Source organism: Poecilia reticulata, linkage group LG12 (genome assembly GCF_000633615.1).
Source record: "Poecilia reticulata strain Guanapo linkage group LG12, Guppy_female_1.0+MT, whole genome shotgun sequence".
NCBI lineage: Eukaryota > Metazoa > Chordata > Actinopteri > Cyprinodontiformes > Poeciliidae > Poecilia > Poecilia reticulata.
The window spans coordinates 4,623,924-4,644,820 of NC_024342.1; the positions used below are offsets into that span (position 1 = coordinate 4,623,924).

The following is a 20,897-nucleotide window of genomic DNA, read 5'->3' on the forward strand; positions in this document are numbered from 1 at the left end:
ATTGAAAAAACAAACTTACATCATGAAGACGATGTGAAGGTTCATCTTCAGAGCTGGTTGGTGATCTGGTGGAGTCAGATTCTTCTGAGACAGGAAAGCCTTTAGGTTTTCTAACACCTAATTTCTCTGGCTTCCTTTCATCTTAATTTGCTTAGACTGCAAACATATGTTGAAGATAAAAACATTGATGAAGGAGTTAGAACAACAACAACCTCACAATATCAAAGTCTCTCTGTCTTATGGAGCTTAATTAAAACCAGGATAGTTTATGAATTAAAGTATAAGTCGCAACAAACAGCCTGCATGCAGTTATAACATGAAGCTGAATGATTCCTATTGTAATAATCATACAAGTCACAATAAAATTGATAAAATAATTATTTAAGAAACCAACGTAAGTTATATATCTTTACTGCACTGTTTATAATTAAATGAAGATAATTAATAAGCAAACTTACCACCAGCTAGCAACACTTAGCAGCCTTCGTCCCTCTGGGCTCCTTTTGTGACCCACATTTCATTTCCATCGGTTGTTGTCCCGTTGTGTTGTCGTCTAACTTGGACTAGGACGTCACCAGCTTGAATTTACCAAAATTAGTAACTATTGTAAAGGCCTTCTCTACTTTAAAGGCATTATGCAAGTAAAAATGGCGAATTTGAACAGTCTGTTATCTTCTCTGCTTCAAGTTTTTTCTTCTCTTTGTGGCGTTTTTTAAATAAAGGAAAGTGTGCAATACCGCCACCATCTGGTCTGGAGTGTGAACTGGAGCTAATGCCGTTGATTATAAGGTTTTACATCACACATTTGAAAATTCATTGGATACTTTCTTAAAAATTACATCATGATTATCCTTTTTTTATTGTATGCAATTTTAATAAATAGTAAAAGATTATTAAGGCACTGAAAAATTCATACATATTCATTAATATTTTGCTCACTTAAAGTATACTTTAATACACCTTTAATATATTAAAGGTGTATTTTGGTACAATTATGTTTCAGTGTTTAAAATGCTAATTTCGAAATTGGTACAAGTGTATTTTTAGTATACTTCAGATATACTTATAGGTAGTACACTTAATAATTAGTATACTTAAAGTGTACTTTCACAAATTTAAGTATGTTTGAAGTATACTAAAGTACAAATGTTTTTCACCTGGGTTACAAAAAGGTAGAAAACAACATGTATTTCTGCATTTGCAATTAACAGAAATATTGCAGCCCCACTAGTGAGAAGAAATGAACTCGAATGAGGAAAAAAAAAAAAAATAGACTAGACAAGAACATGAGCAACGACAACCGTGAGGAGGCGAATCACGATTAGAAAAAAAAAAATGGCGAACTCAAATTCCACGAACCAACAATACGTTCATTGAAAACAAGACAAACAGGCACGCCGAGGCACTTCTCCCCTGATTTCCAGCCTCCGTCTCGGCTTTTATCATCATTGAGAGCCCGATGCGGACGCAAAGTGTTTGCGGGCTCCGAGGCCCGGCCTGGCACTCATCTCCTGGTGCTTTATTGTGCGCTCGCCATGCCATACAGGTCTTCATTATGAGCATCTAGAGACTCAGTGAGGGAGGCGGGAGTTGGAGGGGGGCTTTTGTGTGCCTGTATCCTCGTAGTTTATGTGTCTTTAGCACCGCTAATACGCCACTATGTCAGATGGAGTCTGTTTTAGTGCGCGAGCCTTTATGGGCGGCAAATTGGTGGCGAATAGGACAGCGGAGCACTTTAGCAGCACTCACCTTCTCCTCACCCCTTTTAACTTATTAACTTATATTAACTCAGTTTAAACCTGTCAACAGGGCTCGCGCGCGGATCGCAAATAAATCCCGGCAGCTGGGCGTGGAAGAGTGAGCGAAATGTGTTTACCGCCGTGTGAAAAGGCCCGCACGCGCGTTCGCTCGAGGCTTTTTTTTTTTTTTTTTTTTTTTTACCTCGCAGTCACTATTAATGAAGCCAATCTTTATTTTGACCGCGTGATCACTTTTTAATGCACTTGAGTGGCTTTTAAAGCGCAATCAAATGCTAATTAAAGGCCAGGGCTGACCATAAATGCTCTTTCGTGTTTTCGTTTCTTTTTTTTTTTTGAGCATGCTCTCAACTCCAGACTGAACGCAAAGCATGAGTCAATTGTTAAATGCATCTGCAAGGAGGTCGTTTCTATGAACTGTGCGCTTCACAGGAGCAACACAACAACAAGAAAAGAAAGGAGTCCGATCATAAAAGCAGGCTTTTAAAGAATTTGTGCTGAACTGGTTTTGTTTGTCCTCTGAGAGGCTCATCCAGAGGCATACATTAGAACAGGTTTTTAATAGTCATGCTAGCCATTTAAAGACGTGGCATGGCTATTTTTAAGGGATTTCAAATGCAAAAAAAGGGGAAAAAAGGACTTCCACTTCACCATCCTTGATTATTTTTGAACCAAAATAAAAATTTCACATTTTGTCAGGCAGTAAACATCCACCTGTTTTATTTTGATTTCATGTCAGAACTCAAAGTCGTGCATAACTGTGGTACATTGTTTTCCAATATGTATATATGTACAAATATTATATTTACAAGCGTTGTGTACAATATTCCCATCAGCTCTGACTAGCTTCCCTGTTCCTGCTGAAGAAAACCCTTCTGACAGCATGATGCAGCCACCACCGTGCATCACTTTGGAAACGCCGTGTTCCATTTTACCAGCCACAAGTAAAGTTTGTTGGTTGAAAAGTTGAATTCTGAACTTATCCGCTGCACATGCTCAACTGAAATGAGGTCTGGACTTTGACTGGGCCGCTCTAAAATATAAATATGCTTCAGTATGGCCGGAAGTTTGGCACGTGGATCGCTGTTCATCTAGTCTTTTCAAATCCTTTTCCAGCCTCTACAACTTTCTACAACCTGGGCAGCTGCAGGGATTTTTTTGCCCTCACTTTTTTTTTCTTTTTAGATAGTTATGACGCATAACCATGGCAACAAAGTATTGCTTTTACATCTTGGAGCAGACGATTAGCATCTCTAACCTCTAGCCAAATGGCCAGACAGATCTAAAGTGGAGCGGTGAAAGCAAATGAGGCGGATTAGCGGTGCTTGCTAACAATTTACGCCGTCCAGGACATTTTTCTGTGGAATATCGCATCTTCTGTCCAGATGTTCAGCTGTTAGCATGTGACGACAACAACGAGACCGTCATCCAGCGACAGTCTTCAGTCAGAGGCCTCTTCAGATTCAGTGCATGACTGACTGCTACTGGAGATCCTTCCAGCCCACGGCGTCACCATCCTCAACGACGACGTTCGTTTTCCTCCGAAACAGGGTGGGAACAGTCAGTAAATCGAGGACAGCATCACCTGATTTTCTCAGGGGCATTTCAGTCACAGGAAATGTACTTGGCTCATCCTTGTGATTTGTTTAAGCCGCCTTGTACAAAGCATTTAGTAACCAGAACGTGGATGTGAGTTCAGAGTAGTCTCGTTTGTTTCTAGGACTGATTAATGAAGACGTTTCCTCATAAACCGATGCTTTATTCCGCATCTGATCTTTTCCCAAACCGCAATTTCAGCTCCTCCTCCAGCGACGTAACATAAACGTCCCCAGTAACGCGCTAAGCAGTCACAGAACCACAATCTCTCACCCCCCAAAAAACAATCACAATGTAACTCCAGCACACCGCTGGGAACAGTAATTGTAGTGATTATGCTTTGCAGCCATTCCTGTGTTTCTTGTATCGTAATTAGATTTTTTTTTTATCTCTCTCTCTCTTTCTCTTTTAGTCACACCGAAGTTTCTTTTTAGAAGCTTCTTTGGAGCGTGGAGACTAATGACTACATGTTTCCGCGCCGAAATATTCAATAAACGGCTCATTAGGGCTACAGACACATTCAGCTCCGCTGATTTGATTTTTCACTCTCCTGTTTTATTTATTTTTTATTTTTTCTCGGAGTCGTGTATTTATCAATCTGCGGTCCGGAGGAGATGAGAGGAGCGTTTCCTGACAGGTTACTTGATCCCTATACTGCAGGATGCAGTGTGTTGCAAAAGTATACTTATACTTATTATACTTATTAAGTATACTTATACTGTATACTTTTACTTATACTTTTTACTTTTGTAAAGTATACTTTTTTATAAATATATTTGAACTTAAAAAAAGAAAGAAAACATTTTGACGCATTAAAGTCACAGAGTTAATTTCTGTGATGTGATAGTCCAACAAAAAGTAATTCAGAACAACAAAATTAAAGAAAAAATGAAAATTTTCCCTTGTTTCCCCCCCAAAATGGAGATCTGAAAAGTGTGTCATGCATCTGTATTCTCCCCTTTTTGGCAGATTTCCCTAAATAACATCAAATGCAAAGACCAGATAGAAAGTGGTAAGTTGAGCACTCAGCTCATTTTCTTTATGGAAGGAGACATGGTCTTATATGGTGGTGGCAGCATGATGCTGTGGGAAAGTGTCTCTCCACCTCGGATGAAGCTTCTTACCCAAACATGCTCTTTAATGCATAGGATGGTTTCTTCTAGCATATTTAGCAAACAAAAAAAGTCCAGAAAATCACAGTATTCTCAGAAATAAGTCATTTTATTTTTGTTTTGTTCTGCTTTAAAAATCGGTCTATTTTGAATTTCTCCCTGCACTCATACTGAAACATTTTTGAATATTTGCCATCCAGCTAAACATTTTTTACCACTTTACTGTCCTAAACATCGTCACCAAAATGAGCCAAGGTCAGCCAACAAACACTGACGTAGCCAAATTCCCCACCGAACTGGTCTCTCCTTTTCTTCACAACTGCATAACCAGCAGGTCAACAGTTTAAATCAGGTATAATGACTAGGTGGATTCTTTGTGTCTCCAAACACCCAACAAGTGACCCATGCCACTCATTACTTCAGCTTCTACAAAAAGCAGTATGGCTGCCACATGGAAGAAAGGCATTTTTTCCTGTATTTAAACCGCCAGTATTTTTGCTACATCGACCTTTTTGAGATTTGCAACCCGTTATGTTTTTCATTCATTAAAAACATACCTGAAATGTTGCCGTGATTCTTTCAAACATATTTGAGAAATCCTTTTATCTCCCATGGCAACCATTCAACTCTACCAAATTCCTGGGTGGACCAAGCTCCACCTTCGAGGATGAAGTTCCTCCTCAGTGTTGCAGTGTCCAAGCTCCAGAGCGTCTGCCTCACGGTGCAGCCCCTCAACCGCGACACCCCCACTCAGCTCCTTCAGACTAGCCAGAAGCAATTAGCAAACACCTGCTGAGCGAATTATAGGAGCTACTTCTCAGTGCAACGCTGGTAAAAACTTTGTTAAAGGGTTAATAGAGGAGATGTGATGACTTCCTGTAGGTGAAGTTTCAGAAAGAGCAGGAGTTTCTAAAGAGACAGAGGCCCAATTTCAAGACGTTAAATATCAAACTCAGATTTCTTTTCAGTTATATTTGATATACATCGTATTTTTATAAAAACTGAAGGCAACTATTACTTGATTGTTCCATGAAATGTCACTGTGTGTCTGGAAAACACTGTTTAATGAAAATAAAGAACTCACGGAAGATGAAACATGAAGATCCGACTTGGTGGAGGATAACATTCCTACACCTGTCATGGTGATGCCGTTAGTCATTAGAGGTATTGCTGAGAATTAGGAGATAATGATGTTGGGGGTCATGATAGTCAAACATATTCACAACAATTCAAAAGTGGACAATGACTTGTGCAGGTAGTCCAACTGGGAGGTGAACTCTTTGCTCTATGTACCATGATGTACACGTTGCTAACAGATCAGAGCGAGTGCTAACATCAGTGGTTAACCAAGATTATAATGCTAGCTAGAGGAAGTCATTATCATCTGAAAGCAGCCTCACAGGTTTTCTGTATCCATCATTTAAAAACACCAAAACGTCATCTGCACAGAGGAGTCAGTGGATTTGTTGCGGATTGCAGATGGGAAACAAACACATAAAGCTTATTATAGGAAGTAGTCCCATCAGTTCTTATAAAACTAACGCAATTGCAGGCACTTTGCCTGAGGACGATATTTTCAAAGCTCCACTAGTTTGTTTTTTTCCCTACTAGCAAGAAGAAGAAGAAGAAGAAGAAGAAAAAAAGCTACTTTGGCAAAAACAACTTAAGACAAGAAAATACTTCAAGTTTTCTTTATTTCTACCAAGTCATAGTGGAAAAATGTGCCTTCCTTCTCTCTCCTTCTCTCTTTCTGGATGACAACTTGATTTTTACGATTTGGGGATGTTTCCAGAAAATGGATGCAAGTCGGCGCGACGTCCTCCGAAGCGGTGATGGAAACACGACTGTGTGCGAGAAAGATCCATTTCCTCGGCCCTGGCACCTGCTGTGATGGGCTCTGGGGTGGAAACGAGAGAACGCGGAGCCGCCTCTCCTCCCCGTCGGCGGCTCCCTCAACCCGGCCGGCTGGTGACAGCTTGATTTTCGGCGCCTCTCTGAGGCAGAGCAGAGCGCGCAGACGTGACGGGTCTGTTCTGCTGGTCTTATCACAGCCTCTGGCGTACAAAGAGGCCGGGAGCGGAGATGGAGAAAGAAGCGGAGAGGACAGAAGCAGACACCGGCTGAGGAACCGTCTGTCTGACCAACCAGTGAGATTCATCTGTCGTCAGCCAGGTCATCTTGGATCATCCCAATGCAGACCTGACAGGGACTCACAGATACGCACGTAAAAATGGTCTAAACAAAGGCAAATTGATAAATCCTTTACCAATTTGCAAAAAACTCGCATAGAAATAACACTTTAAAGGGGCAGTATTACCATACGTAAAATGACATTTTTTGAGCTTTTCCTCATGTTATGTCAATCCCTCTTCAAAAATGTACCTGGAGTGTTGCTGTGATTCTTTAGAACATTGTTTGAGAAATCCTTTCATCTGCCAGGCAAAATGCCTGGATGGACGTGGCTGCAGTTTTCACCACTGAGCTCCTTCAGACTAGCCAGCAGCAATTAGCAAACACCTGGTGGAACATCAGCTGAGCTCCGAGCTCATTATAGGATCTACTTCTCAGTGAAATGCTGGTTAGAAACGCTGCTGAAGGGTTAATAGAGGAGCCATGTGGTGATGACTTCCTGAAGGCGGAGTTTAGAAAGAGCAGGAGTTTTTAAAGAGACAGAGGCCCAATTTCACAAGGCCTTAAAATACAAAAATTACTTTGAAGTCATGTTTGATACATAAAGCATTTCTATAGCAACTCAAGCTAATAGTTATTTGATTATGCTATGAAATGGCACAATGTGCCTGGAAAATACATAATCCAGTTTGTTCTGAGGTCATTTTGCAGAATGTCATCACAAACCTTTAAATTTGCTGAAACTATCACCGGTGCTCCCTGATCAGATTGTGTTTAACGACTAATAACTAAGAAATATGAACTCAACAGTGAGAAGGAGTTAGGACATTGTTTTACCAGGAAGTTCCTTGAGATTATCTTTTTAAAGGGGAGACCTAAACACAAGGGTAAAATGGTTGGTATCCCTCTGCCAATGAACGTAAAACCAACAATGGTCACTGAAATAACTTGAAATTGACAAAAGTGACAGCAAATATAATAACCAATGAAAATCAGATACGGGTTTTGAATTGTGTCTCAACAGAACCACTTTTAAAAAACAAACTATTGAAAATAAGCCTGGAAAAAAACTGATGCTAGCTGCAACTTAATTTTGGGTTTTGCAACCTGCTGAGGAAATCACTGCGATCAAAAGATTCCTGTCGCCGTCGAGGAAACTTCTGGAACTGTTCAGATATTTTTGTTCTTATCCTCTCATGTGTTTTTAGCTCTATTTTGCCTTATGATTACAGTGAAATATAATCCCCTTCTTTTGCAGACTTTGAAAAAATTAGACCTTCATTTGTGAATATTTATTAATAAAGAGCTACATGATAATGGGACATTCTGATTTGTTTTTCTCTCCATCTGACCGGATGAAGAGAAGCATTTGCCGTTGTTTTTTCTTGGTCATCTGGAATTGATATAATTGTTGTTGTGAAACAGGATTTGAATCAGCTGCGTCTCTCGTTCATACAATCTTGTGCTATTGAAGGCAGTTGCTCATTATATTACTAGATGAGCTGCTTATGAAACGGAAATGATACAACACGCCAATGACAAATGAATAATTAGCACTAATGAATCAGGCCTCGTCAACAAACACCGATGTAATGATCTTTGGATAATCGAAATGTTTTCTCCACTGCTTGCTCTTTTCTCAATACGGTAATGGACTCAGATGATATGAATATAGGACATTATAGACATTTAATAAATTCCCATGATTTTAAGAAGTGGCAAATGAAAATTCTGTCTCAAATGAAAGAACAAGACACCAGCAAAGGTTTTCTGTTCATTTTTCACTACAGAATACATTATTCAGTCATAAGCTAACAGAGGCTAACAGAGGCTGGAGAGGTTAAGACTTTCCAGCACATGGTCACTGGAGCGTATACACGCCACTGCCACAAAATCAATGTAAACTCAGCAGTGAAACAGTCAGTTAATTGCAGACACTTTACTTACCTCAGTATGCTAAATGCTTGACACGGAAAGTGAAACTCTAAACGTGCCTATTAGATGAGTTTGCTACCACTCAACTGATTGGTTGGAAGTCATTAGACACTGAAGTTTCATTATGAGATGACCAATCGACTCTCCTACGCAATGAAACCTCAGAAAAAGCAACATACGGGGCCCTGATGCAGCAGAACACTCTGAATTTCACACCGTTGATCCCAATATGTATGCACTATTCAGAACTAGATTGGGCAAAAAGTGATGTATTTCTCAGAGTTGACATGTTCCCAAATCGCCACCATTTCCTCACATTTCGTCCTGCGCAGCGAGCAAGAGCAGTTTGACAACTTTCAACACAAAAGGTGCAGCAGTGTCCTTTAAAAATGGCTTTGTGTGCGACTTTTAAAGACATATTTTAAAAGGTTTTTCTAAACCTACGACTTTTCTGTGAATAACACAGGAATAACACAGGAAGATTTCATCACTTTGTAGTGTTGGAGAGGCACATTTTCTTCTCCCCTCTGTAGCAGAAAGTAAAAACAATCACGGCATTAACGAACATCCACTTTGTTAAAGTGTTCTTTTCATGAAGTAGCATGTCAGGTGTGCAGATATGTCTGAAACTCTGATGGAGTAGAGAGGCACCATGTTGAGGGGGGAGAAGTAGGTGTGTGTATGTGTGTGAAATGGGAACAGCTGGCTGAGGGAATGAGTACAGAGGGAGAGGTGATGGATGCGAGTGGAGCTCCTGTGACAGATGAGCTAACAGGTGTTCACCACGGCCCTCAGAGAGACGCTATTTATGAGCCAGAGAAGACAGCCAGACGCAATGCACACCACGCCGTACCGCGCCGCGCCGCGCCGCCGGCCTCCTCAATGCCGAAACACATCACAGACATCTGCACAACTTCACTCGACGAGGAGCAACAGAGCAGGACCGGCTCCAGCCGGCGGCGCAGCGTCCGCCTTCTTATTCTTACGTAGCGGCCAGGTTAAGGCATTTCATCCATCAGTCTGCGAAAAACAGGAGGGGAAAAAAAACCTTCATATAGGTTTTATTGCTAAATATTTAACAGCAGATAATTTTATACAACTCAGTGTCTTCGTATGATAGCTGAGAAATTATTGTGCTGCTACGACACTTAAGATTTACTCCCAAAGTCTGTCATTGGCGTTTTTAGTGTCTGTGGTGCATTAAATAAAACATTTACAGTATCACTAAATTGCACAGTAGAATGTTTATTATTCAGTAATGTTTGGGTTTGTTGTTCTGAAGCTGTTAGAAATTATATACAAGAAAGAAATGGAGCCATTTTATTGTTTTTGAGAAAGATGCATACGATTTTAGTGACTGTTTATCCACCTACATGGTGTGTTTGTGTGTGTGTTCCCATCAGTTATCCTTGTTGCATCGTTTCCTACTACAATGTTGTCCTTCCACTCAACTTTCCTTGTACAAGCTTAGACACAGCCAGCTTCTTTCAACAAAGATCTTTTGTAGTTTACACTGCTGGAGGACATTCTCTAGCTACGCTTCCATTACAAATGTGCGTAAAACGTCTGCATTACGCTTATGTCCAGCATAATACAGACACAATAATATTCAAACACTTACAAGCATTTCCATTAAATAAGAATCGCAATTAAAATCACATGCGATTAAGTTTGTTAATGCAATAAAAATAATAAAAAATAAAACACACCATCCCCCTACCACTTCCTGTCGTTATCTTTGTCTTTTCCGCCACTAGTAACATCTGGTTGTTGATCCTGTGAATCATGTGATGCAAAAAAAAGTGTTTCAGTTGCAGTTTTGCAAATTGCACTCATTTTGATGGAGCCAAAAAAAAACCTCACTTCATCGCTGCACAAAAACTTATTGAAAAACTTTAAGCATCAAAATTCACTGTGATGAGTATACGAGTGTCACTTTCTGAAAGGAGTAAAAAAAAAAAAGGAATATTTTTCATTATATTCCTTTTTTTTTTTTTTACAGGTTTATGKTAGTAAACATCTGATTCCCACTTTAAATACTGACCTCCACCTGCAAACACAAAGTCATTTAAAAGTCATGAATTAAATTGATCCATTTTGCTAATGGCAACTAATTGAACTTCTCTTCTAACAAAAAGTCAAGTTTGTGGGTTGGGCAAAGTAAAAGGAACTACAATTACATCACGCTGCTTCTAATGTGGCAAAAACAGACATTTAAAAGGAAAGAGAACAACCAGTGACACAATGTATTCAACAAATCTTGAACAGGTCAGATTAGTTATTTTATAAAAACCCGATGTGAAATGCCCACAAATAACTGCAGAAGTTTCAGGGTAAGACAACATTTTGGTTACAAATTGTCTTCCTAACATTTTGTAACCAAAATATCAGTTTAAAAAAAATGATGAAAAAAGAGGACGGAAAAATAATAAACTTTGACAAAGTCACGTTTTATTGATCAGAAAAGCATACAGATAAAAGACCTTGGAGCCTAATTGATCATTGGTTTTCTACGTAACATTATTACCAGCTGGAGGAGCTTCAGCCAACAATCAACAGGGTTTGTTTAAAGGCTGGAGTGTAAAGATAAAGAGTTTCACTAATTCGTAGTTTCCTGATGAGAAAGTCAATCTCTCCTTTCTGACCTTGGCAAGAAAAAAACCCCAGAGTGGATCACAGTGATGATTCATCGGTACGGTAACCGATGCAGCGATAAACACTGTTTTAGTATATAGACAGTTTCAAAAACGGGATATTGAGTCAAATAAATTGACAGGAAGAAACAAATAAACTTCAGAAATATGGAATGACTGGAGTGCCAAAAAAAGAGAAGAAATAAATTTGTTTAAAATAAATTATATAAGCAAGGACAAGAAGAAAAAAACCTGACAGATTTATGAAATACAGATCTTAATGGATGTAGAATTTTGTTTATAATTTCAGAAAATATATAGAAAGAGCTTCTGCATCTTTTGATATTTGTTCTGCTAGTTTTTTTGCATTAATTTCTGCTTTACCCATTTGTGAGTGCACAGTTGTCAAACCCTAATCATCTTAAAAATTGAAGAAATTAAAATAAAAAAAAAAGCCAAAAAGAAATTTGTTTCTACTTTTCATTGTTTTTCAAATTATTATTATTATTAGACAAACATATTAATTTTTTGGCACTTCTATCATCCCATACAGTCCAGATAAAGTCAGTGTTTTTGTGAATAGAGTCTTGACAGTATTTTTTATTTATTTTTTGGCCAAAATGGTAGTGGATATGTAAACACAATGAGAAAAGTGTCACATCTGAAAATGTAGTCATATCTGTGATGCTTTCCAACACTGCTGAGACTTTCACATATTTATTCTGATGCTTCGCGAAAACCCTCGCTAAAGACGCCGGCCTTTTAAATTAGAAAACACTGAACAGGAGTTTCTTCATTGCTTCCAGTCCATTTTGAGTCAAGTCTCCTGGATTTCAGGTACAAAGCGCCACGCACTTGTTAACAGATTCAGAGTCGTCCCAAAATAGGGGAATAAAAAAATACGTGAGATCTTCTAATAAGAACTGTTCCCCCTTCTTGGTAGCTTGATCTACGCCTGGAAGAGGGCTTGTTTGAGATCTCTGAGCAACATGGAAGCCATGACGGTCTTCTCTGTGTTGATGGTGAGGAGGGCAGTGGAGGACTCTCTCAGCTCCAGCGTAACCAAAACCAGAGCTCCGCTGCTGACAGTGCGCCCAGCAAACCTGCAGGAACACAAAAAAACTTCAGCAGGGACAAAAAAAAAAAAAAAGCTACGCACTATTAGGCTAACGGCTTAAATACTAAAGTGTATACAAAACCATAGCCAAGAGATAAAAGTACCAAAATGCAGCCTATGCAACACTTTAAAAACCCTTCCACCACATGAAGGTGAATTATGCATAGCTAGACATGTCAATACATTTTGCTGGACGATAAATTACTAAATTATTATCACGATAAACAATAATATTGTTTTGAGATCATTTTCAAGTAACACAAAGGTAATGGTTTAATAATGGAAGACAACATTTTCAAAGAAACTTTGAATTCTAATTAACATTTAACACTGGAACTGGGAGACATTTTAAATATCCGAAATAAACAAAACAACAGAAACAAGAATTAAATTGAATTGTGAAGTCAAAATTGTCCTTCACAGAATGGGTTGGTTGAGACCAAAGCACCAGACTGAAGACTTTTTGTCATCCAGTTTTTTTTAGAGAGAGAGAAAAGAGAAAAACAATAAATCGTACAAATGGAAATTATTGAGTTTGTTTTCATTCATCATTCGACTGATTGCGACAGGCCTATGTATGGCCTTCAAATCTAGGAAGGCTTTTCACTTTAGTAAACTCAAGATTAGAGGCATTAACCTCAGACAAATACTGACTGAAATCATTTCAGATATTTCCAGTCCACTTTCAAAAAGCTTCACATAATGAGAATTTTAATCATTTTTTTCAATGGAAATGTCTTATGAAAACTTACCTACCACTTCAACATATACATTTTGTTGCATTACAGACAAAACCTAATGGATTTTATTAATATTTTGGGGGATGGACTGTAAATGACCCCTAATTAGGAAGGTAGCTGTATTTGGTTTGAGTAAAACCAATAGACTTTGTAACAAAAGTAGTTTCATTACTTCTAAAAAAAAAAAAAAAAAAAGACCAAGCAAACAAGAAAACAATTTCTTTCAGGAATATCACAATTTTTTCTTACTGGACATAAAGTATGTTTGTAGAAACGAACGAGGTGAGCAAAGTGAGTCTGGCTCTGCACTAAGCCACATGTAGCAGAGCAACAGAGTCTATTATCCCATCGGACCGGGGCCATCGGGGACAGAACACGCCCTTTATGCCCGTCAAACAGCACTCAACCTCTTTTATGGACTGTGAGAGTCTATGACTGTGTGGGAGCTCTGGGACTTCCATGGCCAACGCCTCCTCCTCCCCCCCAAAGCCCCGTCCCACCAGCTCCCTCTGGGGCCATGCGGACGATTCAGTCCACCCCCGTTTCCTTGGATACCTTCCCCGCAGACCGGGGGGGCAAATCTGGGCGCACATGGTCCCCATTGAGAGAAGCTAACAAGAGGTAGACAGAGGCTATGACCCGGCGTGACCCTCTTTGAGCGTGACAGTGTCGAGCCGGGACCTCACGTGACACATTCCTAGCCATCTGGCTCCGTTTAACACTACATCTCCCGCAACAAAGACCCCCTGCGGCGGCCTGCTTAGGCCTGACAAACAGCCCACAAAGGGACCCACTTAGACCTGACTAAAGCCTGTGAAGAGCCCCCACAGGACGGGCTGAGGACGGGCGCCTTGCCGCGCTGCGACCAGGGGCCTAACGCCTCGGCTAATTAGCACACGCACGCGTTAGCAACGGGGAGCAGAGGAGACGACGCGCACGCACAGACCGAAGAGTCTGGAGGAGGGGGTGACGTCTCTGGGGAGCCGCTAAATTACCATCAACAGACAAGAGGGAGTTTATCACAACGCTCTCAGTGAGGAAAGAGAGAGTCCTCCTTGGACTTAATTAAAATATTAGCCACTTCAGCAGGAACAGACTCATTCAGGAATGGAAAAAAAAAACAAAAAAAAAACCTGTTTCTGCTTTCATTTCTTCAAATAATTAAATTGTTGTAAATCAGTTACCCGACAGGCATTCATGCTGTGGCCTTGGCCTCTTCAAACTCTTAAAATGATCAAATTTGATATATTACTTTCTCTATGTGACAAATAAACACAGTTGCTTTGTTTCCCTCCCTCCTCACCTCTCTGTCAGTAGCCTGGGGGTTGGGGGGGGGGGGTTCTATGCGGTCCCTGCGGCTTTGCTAATGGATTTAGGATATAAATCTATCATTTATTCAGCCAGTTAACACCACCCTGAGGCCGCTAGCATTTCGTCTCAGGAGATGCGGATGTGTGCTCTCGTTCACGAGCTCGCAGCTCCAACAAGAGCTGCCGAAAGCACAATATCGCGTTTGATTTCCGAGGCCGTTTTCATTGAATGCTTTGCGGTTGTGTGCACGTTCTGGTGCACAAAGGGATGAAAAGAAGAAGAAAAAAAAAATCACCACATCTGGATGTAGCACAACATCAGCGCATCTTCATGGACCAGGAGGGAGCGATTAAGGTCGAGCGTGCCCTTAAACGGGTCATTGGTATTCTGCTCTCTCCGTAGAGCGGGCTAAGCGCTGGATTAATTGCGGCGCGTGGAAGAGAAAAGCAAAGCATTAGCCCTGGACTTAAAGCAGGTGGATTGACATCGATCGTCGGGGCTGCGGCTAAGCATCGCTCTCCAATTATCTGTGATTCTCTCCGCACCGAGCGGAGCCTGGGAGTGCCATCTGCCTCTCCTCCGCCCGGCCACAGCAAACACAAACTGGGCTTCACCTTTTACACAGGCTTCCTCTTTAAACCATCTTTTCATACTTCTCCAAACTCGTAGATCAAATTAGAAATAGTATTTCAAATCACAATATTAAATCGTCCAGATGTCAAAATCGACCAATTTCCTCTCGATCGTTTCTGATCGGTGGAGTACAGTAGAAAGATATTTTCTTTTATCCTGTTCATTAAACACATCAAAACATGTGAATTCCCATATTTTCTGGTGTAGAATCATCAATGTAATGTTGGTGACTATGTAGGGGTGCACCGATTGCAGTTTCGGCAGATACAGATTTTTTTTTTTTTTTGCCTGAAAAGTCGCCAAATACGACAACAAAATTCCTAAACTGACAACAAAAAGTTGTCACGGGAAAACAGTGGACAATGATTGCTTTTGAGATCTTTGTGGATAATATTTGTTTCACAAAAATGGCTGAAAATTCAGGAAATCTCAGCAGATTTATCGGCGCACGCATAGACATATGATCGAAGCATAAATAGTCATAATCGTGTAATCCCTTCATTTTCTTCTGCAATCTAAACTAAGATCAAATAATCAGTGTTTAAAGAGAAAAATGTTAATCAAAATTAAATGCAAACTCTTTGAACATAGCACTGTGATATTAGCTGCATCATCAGTGGAGTTACAGGTGGGAGTCCTTTAGTCACAGTCACCTGAAATATTTCCAAATTATGTTCAGCTTGCAAAAAGGGAAAAACAACAACAAAGCACAGCAGTCATATTTAAGCCTGCCATATTTAAGCCTGCTGACTGGCAGTGCCAAGTTGTCTTTGTTCCATTCAACTGGAGGATTCTGGGAAGTTTTCTTGAGCACATTGTAGAAACTCTCTGATGGAGCGTTTTTGCTTTTGTTTTTTTTAAACCAGAAACTTTTATAGACTCTGCAGTCGATTTAATACTTTGGTCAGAATACCAACAACCTTACAGGGTTTCTGTTAGTTTCAGGTAAAAGTCCTTTTTGAAACCATTTTTAGTTAAATTTTATGCCAAAACAACTTACTAACTTCATCAATTATATACCTGTAACTTATAGCTTATACAATTATAATTTTTCCAGCTTTTGTGGACATTTTTTACTCTATTCAAATCCAGAGCTGTTATTCTACGTCAATCCAGTGGTCACTTTAATGGATTTCAACCTACTATTAAAATCCTGTATTAAATTTAGACTTTTCAACAATAAAACGACCAATTGTAGATAACGTTACAAAAATTTTATTAGCCTCAACGTGAACAGAATTGGGGAACTGGGTACCACCTGCTGGATTTAGCAAAGGCTAATCAATGAAAACAGAAACATCGTTAATAAAAGAAAAAAAAATACTTTGCTTTATACCTAAATAAACAAACGTTTTATGATGATTAAATTTGTCTGGAAAAATCTTGAAGCTATCGCAAATTTGCCTCCTTCTTGAATGGGTCCAAGAATAGTCATTCAGAGTGCCGCAAATGGCCCCGGGGCCACAGTTTGGACATCCCTGGTTTAGAAGGTAAAAAAAAAAACTACAATTTAAAATCTAAAAAGAAAAATGGTTATAGAATGTGAAACGCAATCTGGTAATTCAGAGCTAAAGGATGCATTAAATTATTTAAAGGAGTAAAAAAAATATACAGATTTTATCTTTCACAAAAGGTGTGATATAGAACCATTTTCTGTACTCTTATTTTCATCTTTACATCCAAACCCGCTAAATAATGAAAGCTAATACTGTAGCTGAACACTAAAGGAACAGTGGCCACAGGGGGAATCGAGCTCCGCGACCAAGACTGAACCAAACATTCAAACAACGTCCGACGCTCCATAAATGAGCGAGTCAGGTGAGACGATGACTAAACGGCACGTTTCGGTCCCGGTCAGACGGATACAGAAGCTGCAGCTGTGAGGCCGTTTCGGTTCCTGGCTGGAGCTGGACGCAGGCGGGTCGAGTCAGACCAGGCAGCTAGCCAAAGCTATTAGCTCCAATTAGAACCAGGAAGCCCGCGCGCATCGCGGCCGTACGGCGGGGACGGCACGAGCGAAGACGAGGAGGGGAGGACAAACGAACGACGGAGGCAAAATATATATATATTTAAAAAAAGCACCAGAGCGAAACGAGGAGAACACGAAGCTTCACAGAAGAGCCCGGCCCTTTAATTAGGTCGCAGTAAATTAAACACAGAACGGGAAGAACGAGAACGCAACAGAGGGGAGAAAGAAAGAAAAAAAAATCTGTTTAGAGAAACATAATCCAATTATAATCAAGTGTAAAAAGACAAAGCACAGTTTATGAATCAAAAGGGTTCAGATTTGATTTTTTTTTTTTTTTTCCTCCAAACTTATTTTGGGTGGGGGAAAATTGGGCTCTAACCAGTGGGGATTGGCAACGCATGCAAAATTCGATCAAATTTGCTTTCAAACGGACTGAAAAATAGAGCACATTTATTCTATTCCGCCTGTTTAGACATAAACAAGAACAGCGTTTTCTACATTTGCTTTCCTGCTTGATTTATTGCCATCCCCCCTTTCCAGCAATCAATTTCTCTGTTTCAGTGGCAATGCTCCCCCCTCCTCTTTGCACCCCACCACCTCGGCTTTGACGGCCTGCGTGGGAAAAGCAGTGCTGCACCCTGCTGACGGACGGCAGGAGTGCAGGGACGCAAAGGAGAACGGGTTGTCGCTTTGTCAAACAAAACCAGAGCTCAATTCCACTCCACGCGCTGATATTACGTTTTATTTTCAATCTAAATCCAAACTTCTAATCCTGTTTTTTTTCTCCCCTTCAGATTTTACAGAGATTTTCTCTGGGGATTTCTTTGGAAATAAGGGATTCTTGATGGAGGTCACTTTACGCGTCACATTTAATGCAGAGTGACCTCTACATTAAGCTCTCAGTGGGTGTATCCGATCTGAATGATTAATCTAATGTCTGTGTGTGAGCGCCATTTAAAGCAGGAACTGCAGCAATGTGTGGGTAATTTGGGCCACTTATGGGGAGGGGGGGAAATAAATAAAAAATACTCGCTTTTTTGTGTGTCCAGCAAAAAAGTAATGAGAGCTAATCTGTATTTTCAACATGGCACAATATTCCGCAAAATAATCATTAAAGCTAATCGTTGACATGAATAAATCAGTGCTAATAAAGCTACTAGTCATGGATGGAGGTGTTCAATATTAAATGCAAAACTATTATATTTCTCCCCTGTTGTGCAAGCTTTTGTTTTGAACATTACTGGAAAAGTTTTTATTAACATTGTTCCTGTCAAGCAATTCTTAAAATTTCATTAAAACATAAAAATGTTAACAATCTAACTGACTAACAGTTTCTTGACACTTTTACAAACATCGGGATTTTTGCATAAGAAAAGTGAAGTTGCATTCTTTCAGCCAGCTGAAAGGAGTGTGCAGAAACAGGCAGGGGAGGGGCAGCACCACATTGCTCCACACAGCAGGAGAAAACCCTTTCATTAGCATGTCAATGCTAGCCTTTTTGACAAAACTTGGGTGAATCTTGATTCCAGTTGCCTGGATACATGCAGAACTTATTTTGACATTGGAAATATAACCAGAGATTGGAATCTGCTCATTTTCTCCTGATCAGGTCTGATTGGTGGTTGGCTGGTCAAATATTAAAACATATCAGATTTTTATTTTTAATAACTGCAGCAAGACTAAGAATACACAGGTAGGAAATAGGAATTGATCATAATCAAAATAATAATGGAAAAAAGTCCACAAATTTTAGAGGTGTACTAATTGCAGTTTTCTGGCAGATTGCTGATTTTAAAAAAGCCTGGCCTGCTGATTTTAGCCGATACCGATTGTTTCGTCTAAAAAGTTGCCTAATGTAGTGAAAAGTTGCTAAGTTGGCACCAGTGGGGTGAGTTTTGTTAACCGTGTACCTGCAGATGTGTTGCAGGTATACGTCGGAAGCAAAAGTTGGAAGTATTGGTCGATTAAGAATTTGAGAGAATCAGAGATTTGAAGAAGAAAGAAGTAAACTAATGGAATGTTGCGTTTCTGTTAATGGAACAAATCTGTGGAACAATCCGTATAAAGAAACCAAAGAGTAGGTCAATTTCTACTTAAAAAAAAAAGATTCTATCAAGGCATAATGAAGCATATTGATTCAGTAAAGTGCTGTGTTATTACAAAGATATGTTTATTTCTTTATCATTATCATCTATAGCTGCACATTACCTGTTTTGTGTTTTTTGAAGATGTATCTATATGGATGGTTGATTGATATTTAGTTGCTTATGGCACAGCAAATTGACTTGACAGACTGTATGAGATTTGTTTTCTCTAAACTAATCCTTTTCATTAAAAATCTTTAACATATTACAAAAAATATGTTTTTTGTCATAATGAACTGTAAATAAATGAAATAAAAGTAAGAATGTTGGCGGCAATTTATCAGTCAACCCAGACGAGATCAATATTGACCAGAAAAATGTCTGATCGGTGCATTTCTAATTAGAAGTAGACATGCCTATGAAGCCAGCGCTGCAGGAGCTTTGATAAAGCCAATTCCTTTCTGGCCGGCAGTTGTTTGTGTGCAAAACAAAAGAAGAAGAAGAAGAAGCGGAGACTTGGAGGACGGCCGGAGTGAAATATGACAGAACAGATCCAAGCCTCTGAACCCGGGTGGTTAACTTTATTGGGCATTCTGTCGGCGAGGAACTCCATCAAGCTGCTGATCATAGGGACAGCTTGGAAGAGCGTCTTCATTACCGCAGGACAGCGTCTTCCTCTTGAGCCGTCACAGAGGCAGAAAAGGAGATTGATGGCGCAGAGTCGTCTGATCTATTGGTTATTCTGAATGAAGTATGGGCGTATCGGTCGCCGGCCTCTCCCACCGGCTACCATTGATTTCCACTCAGTCTTTCGGCTCTCTGTGCCCTTGTGCAAAATACCTCCCTCTTATTTTATTTATTTTTATTTTATTTTTTTTCCACTCCCAACTTCCTCGGTGGCCCTCATTTATCCAACGTCTCGGACGATTCGCAGCTGTTCAAGCCTAAATATTTAAAGAAATCACGACCAGGCAGAGAGGAGGACGAGGAGGAGGAAGAGGAGGAGAGGGAAGGAGTGAAAGACAAAGAGGAAGTAAAAGACGGACAGCAGTGCAAAGGGTGAGACAGGTTGGGGTGTTTGTGGGGGGGAGAGGAACTGAAAGAGGGACAGAGCAGGAAACAGAGGGAGAGCGGGAGGTGTAATTATCCATCAGGTGTTCGGGTGTGCGTGACAGAGGAGGAAGCTCATTAGCACACTCTGTGTACACCAATTACACAGCCAGGCTTCTCAGGGCATTCCCCTGGCTCTGTGTGTGTCTGTGTGTGTGTATGTGTGTGTGTGCGCGCGCGTCACAACAGGCACCTTCACGCTGACAGAAACGCACTTTAGCAAAACTTTCAATTCGAAAGGATGCCTGAAGAAATATCCAATAATAATAGTAATAAAAAAAAAGTTGGATTTCCTTTAGATTTAAAGTAGTTCAGTATGATTGTATTCAATGCATCAACAGAAACAGGACATGTCTGTGATGGAAAATGTTTTTTTGAAAAATAAAAGTAAACGCAACAGCTGTTTGTAGCCCTTTAATCTGGAACTCATAAATCTAACTTAATGCAACTAATAACATCTATTTACGTAGAAGTTGTGTGAATAGATGATGCCAGGTTACAAAACAGCAGCCGTTCTATAATCTAAAAGGCCCGGAAAAAAAAAAATAAATAAAAAAAAAAAATTAAAAAAAGTGTAATAATTATGGAAGAAAGTGGAGCTGCAGAGATCCAGTGTCCAAGATCCAAACAACAGATCTGGTGTTGTGTCAAGACTTTCACAAATGCTCTCTTTCCAGTTTAACTAAGGGTACTTTATTTTTCTTTGTAAAAAAGTTGTCAATCTTCAGTTTCCGAGATGTCAACTTTTTTCCCCTATAAAGGGGTAAAAA

At 39.9% G+C, this 20,897-nt stretch overlaps 1 protein-coding gene across 4 annotated transcripts in view; it reads right to left on the minus strand.

The window, feature by feature from the left end:
* Positions 1-10,959: 10,959 nt before the first annotated feature.
* ap3b1a (adaptor related protein complex 3 subunit beta 1a) overlaps positions 10,960-20,897 on the minus strand; it is a 68,696-nt gene continuing 58,758 nt past the window's right edge. For all 4 annotated transcript variants that reach the window (XM_008423416.2, XM_008423413.1, XM_008423412.2 and 1 more), the window contains one exon: positions 10,960-12,266. In XM_008423416.2, the coding sequence (XP_008421638.1) occupies positions 12,113-12,266 (154 nt within the window). In that variant the 3' untranslated portion in view covers positions 10,960-12,112. The remainder of the gene's footprint in view (positions 12,267-20,897) is intronic.